Source organism: Nannobrachium achirus, assembly GCF_963921795.1.
Source record: "Nannobrachium achirus genome assembly, chromosome: 22".
In the NCBI taxonomy this organism is placed as follows: Eukaryota; Metazoa; Chordata; class Actinopteri; order Myctophiformes; family Myctophidae; genus Nannobrachium; species Nannobrachium achirus.
In genome coordinates, this window is record NC_137829.1 from 18587404 (window position 1) to 18606152 (window position 18749).

The window sequence follows — 18749 nt, forward strand, 5'->3', positions numbered from 1 at the left end:
AATGGGTACGTCTTTTGGTAAAGCAAAGCCCTGCTTCATCACAGAAGACTGTCACACAAAACTAGTGAAAACAGCCGATCTACAAGCACACATCGCGAGGCGTTGTGTGCTTGTAGATCTGCCGTTTTCACTAGTTTAGTACATTTTATAGATGATAAATACAAAACGAACGGTTTTGGACATACAAGGTTTCCACCCGACAACGACGATATGCTATAAATATAAGGTGCTGGGAGTGAAAATTATATTGTAGGGGTGCCTCGGATTCAAAAAAATATTTATGGGGTGCCCTGAGACAAAAAGGTTTGGGAACCCCTGCCCTAAGGGGCATGAGTGCTGACAGAGTGCACATGTTGTATGTGTGTGTGGTGACCAGAGTGCACAGTGAAGCTGGCCTTAAAGAGCCGCGGTTGTGTTCAGCCACTGTGTGTGAGTCATTCCCTTTAGCACAGTGTGGTCACCTCATAATGAGCTTTTTACGAGGCTGCAATCAGTAAACAAGTCTATTAATACCACTGACCGTGTCCCTGCTATACAGTTTTTACCGTCTGCCACCAACAAATGCCTTTTAAAAAGAAAAAAAGAAAAGTTGAACTGTTAAAATGGCGTGTCGTAATCTATGGCCTGGTATTTGTGTTTGTATTTTGATGATAATGAATGATGATAGATTCATACTTCCCTCCTAATACGTGAGCTGGCCGTGTTTTTCGATAACTTTTAGCTTTTTTTATTATTGTGTTTCATTTAAAAAAATTATCGAAAAAACATGACCAGCTCACGTATTAGGAGGGAAGTATGAGTCACCAGAAAAAAAGATGTGTGTTTTTGATGAATCTATCATGGTTAAAATGGAGTTTGAAAGTTATAATGGGTTTGTATAGGAATGGGCCCTGGTATGGATGGGGAGTGTCTGATAAAATAAATATCAAATATCAAATATCAAATATCTAAATATTGAATGAAGCAAATTAAAATCTCTCCAGGGTGTTCACAAAAGCCTGAGTAGACGATAAATGTGGAATATCCCTTTAAGCAATGTATTCCTCAAGCAAGAGCTTTAAAACATGGACGCAAACTTTTTCATTAGAGAAAGGCACAGCTGGTCTTAGGCAGCCTACATTTATTAGTGGAGTTTAATGAAATGCACAGATATATGAGCCACGAGGGTGGTATACAAGTGGGATTTCTGGGTTACGCAGGGACAAAGTTAATACATGCACTTCGTGAGGCATGGGGTTTTCATCAGGGCTGTTAAAATGTAGTTTATTTTTCTACCACGAATCTGTTGGTGTTTAGTGTCTGTAATTAAACAGCGCTGTGTGTCAGTGCACACAGATTTGACCTAGCGTCAAATTGCACATGGAGGAACGCATTGCCAATTTTAACATTTCCCTTTATTAGTCAAAGTGGTGTCAATGTCTATAACAGGCATAATAACTTGTCACAGTGAACTATACAGGCATTTTCACTGCATGTGGCCGCAGACTGCGGAACAAATGTGAGGGTAGAGAAGCGTGTACTTTTTATTTTTTATTCTCAACTCGTCATGTTGTGAGCTGCAGTTATTTTCCACCAATTCATGAACCATACAGGTGTTCAGCCTGCTTGAAGTCAGAGGCGTCAATTGGGTATGGCAAGGTATGGCAGCTGCCATACCTTGGCCTCCAGGGGGGGGGGGGGGGGGGCATTTTAAAAGTGAAGGGGACACATCTGGGAGGTATGTGCGCGCGCATAGCGCGCAGGTGAAAAATTTTGGGGTATCCCCCCCACTTTTGGTGATATCCCCCCCACTTTTGCCCGAGGAGGGGGGGACATATCATATCATATTAAAATGAAATACACATGAATTCATTAAGTCTATATTAGATCTTTTTATTGAACCACAGTAACAAGAGGAAACGTAACTTAAAATGTGTTGCCAAACGAAATTGCATTTCCATTATGCATCTGTTCAAAGGTACTTACATTGTTGCTTGATTTAAAGAACGACGTTATCGTTTTTTGTTTTTTTGACCGTTTCATTTTGACTGAGAATGATGTGAGACTAGCCTACACACACCAGCAGCAGGTCCAGCACCTGCAATGACGGTCTCCTTATGCCACTGCCTGCCTGCTTGTCACTATCGCGTTGCATTAATTAAACTCATTCAGAACAGCTGAGCTGAGCTGCCGACTGCACTGTGACTGCACTGGTGGGACTGTGCCTCTAGAGGGCAGTAATACGCCTTGAAATGAGAACTACTCAGTGTGTACAGTATAATCGATCATATTTGCGGCTTTTTCTTGGACCTGAACACTGGAGGGGATATCCCCCCCACCCAAAAAAAGTGGAGGTGTTAATCCCCCCCGTCCCCCCCTACCCCCTGCGCGCATGCAAACACGCCATCTGAACAGAGTTACAAAACCTCGAGATGGAAAAATGTTGCTTTAGTAGGAGTTTTGTCCATTCAGCCATTGCAGTATTTTTTGTTTATTTGTTATGCCTCGCTGGCTGTTATGTTGTTTGTGTACTCTGGGGATTCCATGTACAGTATTGTCTTTATGTCGTGTTGTATATTGTTCTTTTGTGTTTGCTGTTGAATAGACTGTGAAACTGAATATCCTGCTCTGGTACAGTAAAGGCTGTTCTACGGACGGTACAAGCAGCAAAATGCTAGCCCGAAATATCAACACAGTACAACTCAAGCAGAGCTCAACACAGTACAACCCAAGCAGAAATCTCAACACAGTAGTGGCTTGTCTGCTTATCCTGAGGCCTGTGCCGGTTCAGAAGACAACAGAAGAAATGCTCAAAGCCAAGGGAAGGGTTAAAGGGGACCAAGTGAATCTCGTCATTTTGATGCGCCTCCTCTCTCTCTCTCTCTCTCTCTCTCTCTCTCTCTCTCTCTCTCTCTCTCTCTCTCTCTCTCTCTCTCTCTCTCTCTCTCTCTCTCTCCATTGCTTCACCTTCCTCCTGGTTGTCATATGGCTATTTTGTCATTTTCCCCATGGGGGGGCTTTTAAGAAATAATGTACTCCAGTTAGGACTCGGCAGCCAGCTGGCAGCACACAGTGCCTTTTTATTACAAAGCAATTCCACAGGTACGTAGCAAGAAGTGAAAATGGCTTTGAGTAGAAAACAGCAGGTTCTATAGAGTACCAAAGGTCTGGGTGATCCCGGGTCACAAAGACCTTTTCACATCCAAAAATCCCATCGACTCAAGCAATATAAGAAAGAACCGGGGGCAGCAGGGGGCAAGAGGGGGCACGGTGGTGCAGTCGGTAGAGCTGTCTCCTCTGCTGGGGGCGTGTTCCCTCCTCCGCGTCATCAGTGCCCACACCCTAGGTGCGGTTGGCTAAAGGGCCCATGTGTGGAGTTTGCATGTTCTCCCTGTATCTCCTAGGGTAGGTGCCCTCACAAAAACATGCAGTAATCCTGGTCTCTATACTGCCTCCCCCTGGCCAGCACAAGGTACAGTCAGACATTTGACACAAAAACAAAGTCCATTGTAGACCTTTGTATTCAATTCATCAACAAACACTACAAAGAACCAAAAGGTATCATTGGTATTAACACCTATGCATGGACAAATTGGACATGCAGAGAATATTAGAGAGGCAGGGGCTGAAATTTCTAAAAGGGCATTTTGATGAAAATATAAAAAATAGCAGACCTCCAAGCTCACAACACGTCACACTGTCCAAGCGTTGTGAGCTTGGAGGTCGGCTATTTTCAGTGATTGATACCACACTGAACTAAGCATAATCAAGTCAATACTGGAGATGTGGCGTACGGCATGGATTTCTACACAGAGAAGGCAATTCTTTCAACATAAGATGCTGCATTCAAGTTCAGTGCAATTCTCTTGAACGCTGCCATCAGGCATGGCATGGAAAGGGGGCATTTGCATTTCTTTCACCACAGTGAAAACTGCATTCATGGTGTGGAGAGGGCACTTTTTAACAGACTGATAAAGGGCAGGGGGCTCAAGCCACTTTTGATGTTGTCTATGTGTGCACGTGTCTGCACTTATGAACGAAGCATAAGGAAGAGGTCCAATTTCTTTCCAATATGGCTGCTGCTGTGCATGGAGTCCATATGAGAACCCCAAATAACTGTGTTCCAATCTTTTCTCTCTCTGTCTCTGTCTCTGTCTCTCTCTCTCTGTCTCTGTCTCTATCTCTCTCCAGACTATAGCTGGCCGCTGCCCCCTGAGCTGTGTCCCATCTGGATCTACCTGGACGTGTTGTTCTCTACGGCGTCCATCATGCACCTGTGTGCCATCTCTCTGGACCGCTACATCGCCATCCGGAGCCCGCTGCACCACAGCCGCTTCAACTCGCACACCAAGGCACGCATCAAGATCATGGCCGTCTGGACCATATCCGTGGGTGAGGGCACAAACACGCCTCTGTCTGTCTGTCTTTGTGTGTGTATGTGTGTGTGACCATACAAACACACACATACACACACACACACACACACACAAACGTGTCTGTACTGTATGTGTGTTTGTGTGTATGTCGCTAGTGTGTGCACGGATGTCTGTGTGCGAGTGTATATATAGTACCATGCATGATGAGTGCACAGATTGTATGTTGTGTGTTATGTGCAAAATGTATTCCATTTAGAGAAGCCATTTGCAGCCCAATAACCTTTCATACTTTATATTAGGATGCAGATTACATTACTATGAGAATATGACACAGACAGAGAGAGAGAGAGAGAGAGAGCGATCGAGAGTGAGAGTGAGAGAGAGAGAGAGAGAGAGAGAGAGAGAGAGAGAGAGAGAGAGAGTGAGAGAGAGAAATAGAGAGGGAGAGATAGCGATAGAGACTGTGATGGTTCGGGGGTTTGAGGTCATTTCTGGACATTTTTTACTGGTGTTTGCCTCCTTATTGCCGGACACACTTCCTTGTTTCCCACCTCACCTGTGTCTCATCTTCAATTGCCTATGACCCATTGTTTGCCTGAGTATTTAAACCCTGCCCTTTCCTCAGTTCAGTACTTAGTCTTTGAGTTTGTGAACACTGTGTTTGGCCGCTGTTCCCCCATGCCATTATAAGAGTGTTGGACTGCATTCCTTAAAACCTTTTGAGTGTTAGAACCAAGTTTTGTCGAACTGTGATCTTTTGGGATTTTGTGATTAAAACCTTTGTTCATTTCTGGAATTGGATTGGGTTATCACTCATTCTGAGAATACTTTTGGGGTAGTTTTTTCCCTCAGCCTGCCAATGCTGAGGCCAGGTTTTCTCCCCGGTCGTGATAGAGACAACCAAGAACCACAAACATTCTGACTCTCATTTCAGGCTCATAATAATAATCATTTGGAGAGAGAGAGAATGGCAATAGTCCAAGTCCATTTGAATTGAGAGAGAGAGAGAGAGAGAGAGAGAGAGAGAGAGAGAGAGAGAGAGAGAGAGAGAGAGAGAGAGAGAGAGAGAGAAAGCCCTCCTTGCTATTCAAGAAGAAAGCTCTCAAGTCGGCTCTCATAAGCTGCAGTTTGTTTAAGAATCAAGTGACATTTGTGACTCCAAATTATTTTTATAGAGGCGTGGGAACAATCAGCCTCTGATAGTAGCTGACTGTTCTCCAACTAACCCTTGGATGCTCAAAGTCTTCCTGGCACAGAGACCAAAAAAAGCAATCTGTCTCTGTCACTTTCATACAGTTTTATTATTTTTCTTTTCAGGGAAAAGTACAATAGAGTTATATGACTTCTGGTGGCTATATAACGAAGTAGGAGAAATGCATTGTTGGTTTTGGACTTTTTGTTAGCTATGTTGACAATAAGAAAACAATTAAATGATGCTATCCTTTTACCACTTAAACCAGGGGTGTCCAAACCTTTTTCAAAGGGGGCCACATTGGAAAATATTAAAATACCCATGGGCCGACTCTTATCTCCTGACGTAATGTACTTGCATTTGCATCACATTTAAACGATTCCATTTATCATCATCAGTATTTAATATCAACTAGCCCTTACCCGTTCAAAGATATGAGCTCCAAAATGATGTGCAGTGTGTGGGTTATGGGATGTGCACTGTGCACACAGTATATGAGGGATGGAAAGTAACTTTAACTGGTGCTTGCATGATGTACTGTAGGAGCATCAATGTAAGAAACCCGTTTCGTTTAATGGCTACAGAGATACTGTCCGTCCCCCCAGCCCGCCCGCCCACCCGCCTGCACACACACCCGCCTGCCTGCCTGCCTGCCTGCCTGCACACACACACACACACACACACACACACACACACACACACACACACACACACACACACACACACACACACACACACACACACACACACACACACACACACACACAGAGCTGGTTAAACATTTTGCCTCATGCTAGATGCAGAATAGATGTGCCTCCAGCTAGATGCAGAATAGATAGTAGATACACCATAAAAATGCTAATATACAGCATATGATTTGTGAAAGTGACAAACGGGCTTCACAGTTATGTCAGGTGTGTTCATATGCTTATGGTGATGCGATTTCAGATCAATTGCTCCAGCCACTGAGGAGAAACGCTGTGACAGACACTCACTCAGACACTCACTCAGACACTCACTCAGACACTCACTCAGACATTCGCAAAATTATAGTATAGATGGTCTTTTTTCAGGTGTTTTCTTTCTTTGACCTCTTCAGAATGAGGGAACAAGGATCCTGAGAAATTATACTCTGGGAAAATATTCTTGTTTGATTGTGCTGGCGAGCCATTTATAGTAGGAATGAAGCTACGGGTCGTACAAAATATGTCCTCTGGACGCATTTGGCCCCCGGGCCGCACTTTGGACACCCCTGACTTAAACCTAATGCATACTTCATTGACCAATGTCCCTCAGGAGTCCGTAGTTAGTCCCCTCCTTTTTCCACTTAAACCCAAATCGTTTTAACGTTGCGACGCGATTCCCCTGCGTCAGGCTATCCTGTCATGGAATGTTGACGAGGACGGAAGATTTACGATTCTAGGCCTATCGGTATGTAACTCAACCAGAGCTGATTCAACAGAAGCGGACCTTGCACTGCTCACCTATAGCCTGTCGCTCGGGGGTGCCTTGTGGGGCTCAAGTCCACGTCTGATACCGTGCCTGCCTTGTTTTAACCGTTTTTAGCAGACTGCCAGGACTGGAACATTGACAAGCGATGTGACAGGGGAGTGCCGTCTCGTCGACACGGGTGCTATTATACCAACTCCACACTATATTACAACCTCTTGGGCAAGAAGTGATTGCATTGTCACAGTTCATCTGTGCTAAAATAAAATAAAAAATAGAAATCAAACATAAAACATACACAAACGCAAACATTCTACGATTGCAGTGAGTCATCGTACATGAACCCCCACCACACACACACACACACACACACACACACACACACACACACACACACACACACACACACACACACACACACACACACACACACACACACACACACACACACACACACACGGTCTGGTGTTTAATCAAGCCTATGAAGTATGAAATGTCTACATGGCCCGGGGATGCTGTGGTATAATGTAATGGGACCGAACATTTAAATTAGGATACGTGTTTACACAGGGTAGGCTATATGACATGGACGCCTTCTTGACTGCACATACAAGATATGTGAAGGTGTGTGTGTGCGTGTGTGCATGTGATGCAGAAATACCTCCAAAGATAGATGATCTCAAATGAATTATTCATGTGCACGTCCATACATGCACAAAGCAATGAAGTGATACATACCCAGACAAACACACTTCACCTCTCAGCGATGCACTGTGAGGATGCGGCCCGTTTCAGAACAACTTACTAAACTGCAATGAAAGTGTGATAACATCCCCTGATAGCCTCGTCGTGTGACAGATGGTGCTGATTCCCTGTTGCAACCATTTGTGGTCCCAGGGGATGAGAAATGCCACCCCCCTGTGTTAACATTTCAGCTCAAGTTCTATCCTTTTATACATATTTCCTCCACCGTTTTTTTTTTGCATATCGGCACTGAGTGCATCTCAGTCCACGCCTGTCCATCTACAAAGAGAGAGGAAATAGCAGGTCTGCAAGGAGAGGAAATAGCAGGTCTGCAAGCTCACATCACATTTGCAAGCTTATGGATTGTCTATGTTCACTAGGGTTTATGGAGTCCTTTTTTTAACCTCTATTTTTGTTTTCCTGAAATGATGCCTCTGGTTGCAACCATAATCAGACACACAGATTTAGCTTTGGAGTCCGGTGTTGTGACACATGAATTCACTGTTAGATTATCGTAGCACTTCTGACAGAGTACAATAATGCAGTGGTTCTCGACCTGTAGGTCTCACGGACAGCAGCTTCGGGGTCTTTAAACCGTGAAAAAATATTTTGGGGGGTCCCCAGATGTTTAACGTAATGTGCAAGATTGTTTTCTCATTCAACAGTAAACAAACCAACATAAAGTTTAAGTGTGTAGAGGGTATCTGCACATTTCTAAAGTGACAATTTAAGGACTTTTTAACCTCGAAAATGACAAATTAAACATTGGCCAAATTGACAAATTGGCAAAGAGGTTTGGTGTAGAGGTGAACTAAGGAACTAAGAACAGAGTGAAATGTCAAGTTTATTATCTATGAAAAAAGGTTGTGGGGGGTCCCTGCTTCATCTCTCTCTCAACTAGAGAGAAAACATTGAAGACCCCTGCAGTAGAAGGTAATATGAAAGAGAACGAGAGAGAGAGAGAGAGAGAGAGAGAGAGAGAGAGAGAGAGAGAGAGAGAGAGAGAGAGAGAGAGAGAGTGAGAGATGGGAAGCTACAGTATTTGGCCCTACTAACAGAGAATGCACAGAGAGGCAGAATACCTAAACACTGTGACAGATCCAAAACTAAGAAAATCCTTGACTCTGTACAGACTCAGTGAGCACAGTCTTGCGATAAAAAAAAAGGCCACCACAGGCAGACCTGGCTCCTAGGAGAAGACAGACTGTCCCAAATGTTCTTTGGGAAGCCTGCTTTAACATCAAACAAAGGTCCTTTTTATTACAAACAAAGCCACTGTAATTAAATCCTCTCTAAGGTCCCAATGGATCTCATGTGAACTGCTGTGCTGATGCACTTATACTCCATTTTGATGATTTCTGCTTTAGAGTAAACAAATTTAATTCTATTTGTATACTGCAATACGAATACAGGGGACATTACTACAATGGCTGTAGGTTCAGGTTTGGCTTAAACACAGTGGTTGTGATGGTTGAGATAACAGACACTGGAAAACCAAAGGGCTTATTAACAAAACAAAGACAAGATAAAAGAGAAATTATAACAAAAATAAATAAATTAAGAAACAGAACAATAAAACTTAAGGGGAGGCTCCTGAATAAAAACAAATCTGCCCCGGTATCTTTAATCTCCATACAACATGATACATCAACCCCTCCCGCTAAGTTCGGATAGCATTTGAATACTTAGCATTACTAGGAATATATATACTTGTTATATACTTTTCTCTATTACAGACAAAAGTGAAAACATGATTGTTATATAACTCCAAAGTAATCTCCAACTTCACCATTGAATTAAGCAATCCATTGGTGCATTGACTTTCAATTAACAAATAAATAATAAATAAAACCAATCCCCTGATGTTTCAGAGTTCCTTAAAATGCCAACAAAAAATAGATTCCAATATAATCCTAGTTTTTAAAAATAAAAACGCTTCCGTATTTCCAAAAAAATTCAAGTATTCCTCAATCCGTATTTCCTTAAAAATCAAGTATTCCTCAATATTCCAAAATAAAATAGCAATGCATTGCAAACAAATATAAAAACTAAATTCTCTCAACAAACTTCTATGTGAGGAGATTCCAGGAGATTCCTTTGTTCCTTGCTTTCTGTTTATGTCAATATCCACCATGAGAATATTCAAATATTCCGCTAATGCTTATACAGAGGAGCGTAGCGTTATTACGACGTTCGATAGTTCGACGTCACATTCTTCCGACGCTGGTGAATACTAACCTGGTGAAATGCTAACCTGCCGACGCTGGTGAATGCTAGAACCTGGTGAATGCTACTATGCCTAAACCTAACCCTAACCCATACCTCAGTAAAACTATGCCTAAACCTAACCCTTAGTTAGACTAACGGGACGTCAAAATATAGAGATTTTACCCTTATACAGTACCTTTTCTATGACACATTCTACGTCAGTAAAATTTGTATTATTATTATTAAAATTAAGTTTTGGAATAAAGGTAGGCTTTAAAAATGATTGTGTTTGACCAAACACACACTTTCACTATCAAAATGTAAGATCTTCCAATATCACATAGTTTCCTGAAACTGTTATTCCTGTTCCTCGTTCATTATCTTCCTGGAACTTTTATAACACTTTTAACACTCTTGTTTGTTTCACATGGCTCCCACGATGAAATGAACCCTGTACAAGATTAAATCAATGGATTGTTACCTAAAACACCACAACACCATTTTTCCATACACAACATTTTGTTATTAAATGTTCTGTTCAACCTTTATTTTTGTACACAAATTTTCTTACCCTTACTCTGTGTTACTTTTAATTCCCATACCTGGACAGGAACTATACTTTTGTCACACTTTATATGTGGTAATGCCACAACTTCAAATTAAACAATCCTATCTATCCTCTCATTCGTCTACGTGTGTAACCTCGGGTCACCTGCCGGCACGGAGATATTCTGTGTGCCGTGTCTGGCTTGATTTGTGAAATGAGGTCACGTGACAGATCCAGTGCAAATTCAAGTCAACCTCTTTGGCTGAAGTGTCTCAAGAGAACGAAACAACAAACAAATAAAAATAACATAAATATACCAAAAGTAAAGTAAATCTTTCCAAAAATGCATGCGTGTGTTATTTGTTTCCTTGGGGGAGGGCGGGGGGGACTGTTCCTCATCTTTCTAAACAGGACTCTGTTGCCTTTGATGGGAGCGTAGAAATATTACGACGTAACATTTGTTCGACGTCCCATTAGTTTGACGCTGGTGAATGCTAACCTGCCGATGCTAGTGAATGCTACTATGCCTAAACCTAACCCCAACCCCAAACTCAGTAAAACTATGCCTAAACCTAACCCTAAAACCTAACCCTAACCCAAACCCTTATTCGATATCAAGGCTTCAACCGATGCAGACACACTCCATCCACAACCGGCCTGGCCCATATGCCATTATACACTATGTCCACAAAGCCTTTAACCTCTGCCAGTATAAAAGACATTCGAAAACACACAAAGGTCTCCACATTTGCATTCATTTTCTTCTCTTCTGTTCCATCGCCTGCATAAATCTTCCTCTCTTCTGTTCCACTGCCTGGAACTTGTTCTCTGCCGTGTTGCTGCTGGTAGTCATGGCTGACAGTTCCCACGTGATGTCGTGTGGGAGCCCCGACTGCTCGAGACCGTACTGAATAACTGCTAGTTTGCATAGCGTCTTAAGACTAGGACGTAAGTCCAAGGTGTACAGGTCATTAGGTCTGGTTCCTCTGAGGAAGAGGACCATACAGTCTCCAACCATGCAACAGCACCAACAGCACATCCTCGACGGCCATGAACTCTCCCCCTTGGGCTCAACTTTCTTCCAGGAGAAGGTCTCCGGATTTAATTTCCAAAAGTCATTGAATTCCCGGTTTGGACAAAAATTCTTGTGGCCATTCTTGTGGCCACCAAATATGTACAGCTCTCCGTTGTAGGCAAAGGCTGAATGCCCCTCACGTCCTTCTGGACGAAACTGAGCCGACTGGGGCCTCAGCCAGTGGTTGGTCTCTGTATCAAACACTATGATGTTGTTGTAGTCTAACTCATGTCTATGGCCCCCAAATACAAACATCTTCGTCCCGATGATAGTAGCAGAGTGACATTCTGAAACAGGTGCCAGAGTGCCTCTGGTGTTGATCGAAGACCAGATCAGTGTGCTGGTGTCCAACTTGTGGATATCATTACTAGTGCATCTATTCACTTTGTCCAAAGAACCTCCAAAGATATACATTACCTTCCCCAAGACACAGGCCGAGTGACAGCACCTCGCCTCTGGAACAGTCCCAGAAACCTTGGGCTTGTACCATCTGTGGGTGGCAACATCAAATGCATAAAGCACGTTGCAGTAGTTTGTGTATGTGCTTCCCCCCCAAATGTAGATCATGCCTCCTATCAGCACAGCTGTGTGGTACCAGCGCATGGAGGGAACCTCCAGTGAATATTCTCGTTCAGCTGTCACTGGTGGCAAATTCATCCAGCGCAAAGACACTGTGTTGAAGACGTGCACACCCATGCTGTGCATGTGGGTCTCCATGGTACAGTAGCCCCCAAAGGAGTACACCTTGTGCCCCACAGACACAGGGGCATGAAAGTGGGTCTCTATTGGTCCTCCTTTCAGATGCACCACCCAGCGCAACATGGATACAGGAGGATTGGTCAAATACCGCTCTCGTCTATTGCGCAAATCCACGCAATGTCTCTTATATTTGTACGGCAGCACAAACGTCACGAAAAGTTTGGCCAATCCACAAAGCTGAAGGATTGGGCTGAAATGAATGAGATAACACCCTTTCAAAGTTCCAGTCCTTTCATTTGAAAAACAGCAACCACACTTGCAATTTCACAGAATTTCATCTTTCAAGTTATTATTAGTGTGGTTGTTATAGGCAACACACTACTGTTCTTGGTCACATAATCTCTTGCCAGCAAAGTGAACCTGCTTTGTGTTAACCTTTGCACAACAGAACAGTTAAGATTTTGGTCATGCTTCACATGACATCCCAATATTTATCTTGTGTCAGTGCAACCACACTTGTAATTTCCCAGAACTGCACCTTTCTAGTTTTCCTCTCTCTCTCAAGTGAGAAACAAACAAACCAAAGTAGGGATAACAAACATTTTGTCAAGATACACTGAATTTCAATTTCCGGGAATGCAGTGAATTAACAGTTAGCTAGCCATACAAGTTTCATCCTTTGAGCAGAGATGATCTTGAGCATCAGTCTGCCAACACATTCAGCCAGTTTGTTTCCTTCAGTCTTCCCCTCTCCAAAATGGCTGCCAGAGATAGAGCAGCTGCCCTCCCCAGGTCCCTGAGGCGATTATGGTCCCTGCAACTGGTGGATTGCAGGATGTCACCAATCCAGACACACAGCACAATATATGTCCTCCCTCCCTGCCTGCCTCTATCTACACTACAGTATATCTCTTTCATTGTCTCCACCAGCCGAAGGCATGGGGGAGAGTATGTTTTCGCCCCTGTCCGTCTGTGCGTGCGTTTTTGCGTGCGTGTGTCCGTCCGTCCGTCCGTCCGTCCGTCCGTCCGTCCCTCCAGTTTGTTACCAGCTAATCTCCGGCATCGTTGGCCCGGTCGCTGCCAAAATGAGCACACATACACTCCCTAGATGCCAATTCAGAACCTCTACCCCACATTTTTCAAATGGCCCTGTTCTAGCGCCACCATGAGGCCAATGTTTGCAAAACACATTTCTGTACACTACTCTTAGATATTTTGTCCACAAATCCTACAAATCGGTAGACAGTATCTCTACAGTCATGTGATCAACATGGATCTGTCCAATTTGCCATATTAATTGGCTTCCAAAGTTTGCAAGATTGGTCCGTTTTAAACAAAATGCCTCAAATCATGAACACAGCGTGCAATCTCTGAAATTGGGCGCGCACGTTCCCACTAGGCAGAGGAAGAAATGCCACTTCAAACTTCTCAAATCAGCCTCATGGTGGCGCTATAACATGGCAATTTGTGTTTTTACCTTTAACTCCATCGATAAGTGGAAAACTTTGTACGCTCACTCCCTAAAGGCTAAGGATAAACCTTTGCCCTGCATTTTTCACATTTGCCTTTTATAGCGCCACCAGTAGGACAATTTATGTAAAACACATCAGATTTTCTCCAAGACTCCAACAATCATGCAAATCAGTACACAGTATCTCTATAGTCATGTGATCAAATCCGAACCATCTGATATTTCATATTCCATCCTAATTGGCTAATATTGGCTTCCAAAGTTTGCAGGATTGCTCAGATTTTGAACAAATGCCTCAATTCATCAACGCAGCTTGCGATTACCGTGAATTTTGCCACACATATTCCCACTACGTCAAGGAACAAATGCTACCCTTTTCACATTGGCCTGTTATAGCGTTCCAAAACACAGTTTTGGAACACAATGCCTCAAATCATGCATGCAGCGTCCGACTGCCATGAAAGGTCTAAGACTGTCGAAGAACACATGCCACCCTTTTTACATTGGCCTATTATAGCACTACCAGGACGCCTGGCCTGGTGGAGACCTGTGCTCGGAAGAGCACTGCTTCTAGTTTAACTCACTTCCTCCTGTGTGCGCGTGTGTGTTCGTGCCTCTCTCTACCCACAGTTAACTTATAGGGAAAGAATGTTTTATGCGTATGCAGGACCAATACATCTAAGAGCTCATTTGGCCCTGCTGCCATTACCCTTTTAAATAACACAGTTAATTGTTTATTGTGTGAATTGTTTATGTGTTGATGAAGATTTACTGCTGGCTGTGCAACAAATATACCGCCAGGGATAATACAAGTTTTCCTTGACCTTGATTTCTTCTTAGGGCAGCTTGCACCAACACGGATTAAGCCTTAACCTGGTTTAAATCAAGGTTTATCTTTGAATCCAGTTGCCCCAAACTTTAAACCTAGTTTTCATTAATCAGGTTTAGTTTTAAACCATCCTTTTAATCTTGGTTTTACTTTTCATTCTAAACTTGGATTAATGTTAATCCTTTTGCACCACTACTTTAAACTTCGATTTAAACATCAATATTGGGATTCATTTTAAACTTGCTGTAGAGGTGGTTTAAATGCAAACATGCCATTGACATGAATGGGGTCCCCCTCCTGTGAGGGAAGCCTCACAACAAGCCCTGCAGGCTTGCATCTGGTCACCGATATTAATCTCACAACAATGCAGGACCAATACATATAAGAACTAATTTGGCCCTGCTGCCATTACCCTTTTAAATAACACAGTTAATTGTTTCTTGTGTGAATTGTTTATGTGTTGATGGTAAAAACATTTACTGCTGGCTGTGCAACAAATATACCGCCAGGGATAATAAAAGTTTTCCTTGACCTTGATTTCTTCTTATTCTCCTAAATGTTGTGAGCCAGTAATGAGAAGTAAGTGAGGTTCTTTGGTAGAGGAAGTTGCACTGCTTATCTCAGCCCACCTAGGACCGGGGAGATCTGTGCACTATATTATTAATACCATCACATACTGCTCGACCAAAATCTTGTCTCGCCACCAGCTTGTCTCATTTTTAAGGTTCTAAATGGGCTTGCGACTCCACCATTGAAGCAGTTTATAAAACGAAGCGAAAGTGGTGGCAGAACACAAGGGCAACTGGTACCAGAGGGGACTGTGAGTTACCATTCAGACAGAGCGTGTTTGGTAAAACAGTCCTCTCTGTTAGAGCCTCCCATCAATGGAACAGTCTCCCTACTGAGGTGGCTTAAAGCAAACCAAGTTTGTAATCGTGGGTAATGATCAGCTCCATTTGTCACTGGTGTCAAACATAAACCCTCCTCTCCCTCTCTGCAGGCATCTCCATGCCCATCCCGGTGCTGGGCCTGAGGGACCACTCCAAGGTCTTCAAGGACAGCAGCTGCCTGCTGACCGACAACAGCTTTGTGCTGGTGGGCTCCTTCGTGGCCTTCTTCATCCCCCTCACCATCATGGTGGTCACCTACTTCCTCACCATCCACGCCCTCCAGAACGAAGTCACCCAGTGCTTGGACCAGCTGGTGCCCAGGTAGGGGTGGGCGATATGGTGATAAATATCATTGAGTCTCCACGATAAGCCAGAGATTTTGTATAGATTGTGATACAATGAAAATCCTGCTGAATTGTTAATACAGAGATTCATTGCAGAATTAATTTAAACCTGCATTTTGTTTTTTCTAAATCAGTAGTTCTCAAACTTTAAAATGTCAGAGTCCCTGGACCCCGCTTAGAGGACCACTGGTCCAAATGTTCAGTTACTCCTTTTTATTTTAGTTTTTGTTACCTTGTAATACCCATAAAAACCAAACATGAAAAATAATCATGATAAGATTGTGTATCGTGATACAGCTTTGACAAATCGTGATATTGTATTTTTGCATATCGCCCACCCCTATCCCCAGGCCCAAGTGGAGTGCCACGCTGACCCTGGGCTTCATGCCCCAGGCCTCGCTGTCCTCGGAGAAACTCTTCCGACGTTCTCTCAGCCGCGAGGGCGGCGGGAGTGAACTGCGGCGCAGCGTCTCGGGGCCGTCGCACCGCGGGCGCCGCACCATGCAGTCGATCAGCAACGAGCAGAAGGCGTCCAAGGTCCTCGGGGTGGTCTTCTTCCTCTTCGTGGTCATGTGGTGCCCGTTCTTCATCACAAACGTCCTGGCGGTGGTGTGCGACCCAGCGACGTGTGACCCCGACGTGATGGGCGGCCTGCTGAACGTCTTTGTGTGGGTGGGCTACCTGTCGTCGGCCGTCAACCCGCTAGTGTACACGCTGTTCAACAAGACATACCGCGCGGCTTTCTCGCGCTACGTCCGCTGCCGGTACCAGCAGGAGAGGAAGCCTCTTCAGCTCATCCTGGTCAACACCATCCCGCCGCTGGCCTACAGTTCCACCCCGCTATCCCTGGGGGGAGACATGGGGGAGTTACGGAACGGGGTGCATCCCCGGAAGGACATGAAGGAGTACTCTATACCTGGGTTGGGACCAGTGGACAAATCCACCAAATCAGACAAAAGCCCGGGAGACAAGGACAAGAAGGAGAGCTGCGTGTGAAGGTGCACATTAAAAGCCTCAGTGTTCAATGAATTCTCAGAGTTAAATTAATTTAACTGTGGAACACATTTAAACAAGCAAAGTGTTGTGGACCTTCTAAAATGATGATGGTTCATCGCTTGAGGATAAGACGGACAACATAAAATTTTTGTGGTCGCAAAATGTTCCGGAGAGGAGCGTCGGTGGTTTGAGTCCGGCTAAAGGCTGCAACATACTTCTCGTGGAAACTAAGTTTGGCGAGGTCATAAGGCCAAAATTACGTAATTGTGGAACAAAGGGACAACGCACTGCCCTCGTACCTCTAAGGTTTTCGAACTAGCTGAATGTCAACGCAGATGTCACCAATGCGAACAAGGAACTTGTATTTTATTTTATTTCCAAGTATTATTTCAGATCCAGGTGGTAAAATCACCATTCCAACTAGTGGCCGGGATCTGACATTCAGCACTCATAGTGGAGTTAAAGTATAAAACAATTTCATCCACATGAGAACTTGTTCAGTATAGGCAAACTGAAAAAAATAAAATGTATGACTTCCTTTGAAGTATGGTGCCATAACATAAATTGGAACATGAAATTGACTGCCAGTAACCATGATGTTTAGGAGGAACAGTTGATATCAGGGACTTCTTATATAGCCACTGTGAGGAGACATGCTTTGTTGAGAAAAGCATTGGGATTGGAATAATGTGCTACAAATCCACACTCTGGGCTCATAAGTGACGTGGGCATCCCTCCTCGGCCAGATAAGCCAGGGTGGCCTCGATTTTCCCACAGTCCCCATTGGTTGTTCAGCAGGGATTGGATTTGGATTTTCCATTTGGGAGGGAATGGCTCTGCAGACTAACTCACACTTGTCCAGCGGTGGTCAGAGACTGACACGAGTCAGAGAGAGGGGACACTCCCATTAGCGCTCACATACACACAGTAAAGCCTTCAGTGAGAACTCTGAGAGTACCTATGATAAAAAATGGACCCTTACCGATCAGGGTTATTACAGTGTTGTGAAACACGCACATACCCTACATGAATCTATATTTTGTATTTTGTGCTCATACAGTATAAATGTATTGTTTAGTTTTACAACAGAAAACACAGATTTGTTTAGTCTGTTATTGTTTACCGACATGATGTAAATTATTTAAAAGCGATGGTGCAAAAGGCGACATTAAATGATGCCTCAAGCCCCTCAGAAATGTTCTGGCCAGTGGAAACGGGGACCGTTGCTTTCAGGAAAGGGAATGACACGTTCCGGCATCAAAACCAGAATGTCTTTAGACTGAGAAGCAATGAGAATCAAATCGCAAGTTTGATTGCTTCTGAGAAGTTCACACATACAAGGAAAATATTGCAATATCCAGTAGTGGAGGATTAATAAAGTTAAAACGCACATTATGCCATCAGAATTGTACAACGTTTCACCCACGGGCAAATGTATTTAAAAGTTACATGGCTTTGAATTTCGTCAAAAAGTGATGGAAATGTGTGTATCTTCGCCAGAGAAATATAATATATTTATTAAGGGACAGTTTTAAGGCATAGCTCAGGGTGGTAGAGTTTATTCATGGAAAAACCTATGAGAGACATTGCACTATCTGTAGTACTTAAACTTTATACTTCATCGTGTTTCATCTTACTACAGCAGTGGTTCTCAACCTTTTCAGGCCGTGACCCCCAAAAGAATCATATTTTAACTGGGGATCCCCCACCCTGACGAGCACTAACAGTTGAGGAATTACATTTTCTATAACATGGTTCTATTGTGAAAATGTGTGAGCATGTAGATCGGCTATTTTCACAATTTCTGCTTCTAATATTTGACAATTTGGTCAATGTTTCATTTGGTATTAAAAAGTCCTTGAATTGTCACTTTATAGAAATGTGCAGATAGTGTATCCTCTCTATACACTTAAACTTTATGTTGGTTTGTTTACTGTGGTTCCCGACCCA

At 43.5% G+C, this 18749-nt stretch overlaps 2 protein-coding genes across 2 annotated transcripts in view; one reads left to right on the top strand and one right to left on the bottom strand.

Moving 5' to 3' along the window:
* The window catches only part of htr2aa (5-hydroxytryptamine (serotonin) receptor 2A-a), a gene marked incomplete at both ends in the record, with an annotated part of 54940 nt that extends 38141 nt beyond the window's left edge, over positions 1 to 16799 (top strand). The window contains 3 exons of the mRNA XM_080752727.1: positions 4171 to 4371; positions 15570 to 15780; positions 16154 to 16799. Of these exons, the coding sequence (XP_080608853.1) occupies positions 4171 to 4371; positions 15570 to 15780; positions 16154 to 16799 (1058 nt within the window). The remainder of the gene's footprint in view (positions 1 to 4170; positions 4372 to 15569; positions 15781 to 16153) is intronic.
* On the bottom strand, positions 11250 to 12392 carry LOC308308080 (kelch domain-containing protein 3-like; the record flags this gene model as incomplete). Its single annotated transcript, XM_080753449.1, has 1 exon — positions 11250 to 12392. The coding sequence occupies one exon, from the start codon at positions 12390 to 12392 to the stop codon at positions 11250 to 11252; it is 1143 nt and encodes a 380-aa protein (XP_080609575.1).
* Positions 16800 to 18749: the final 1950 nt, after the last annotated feature.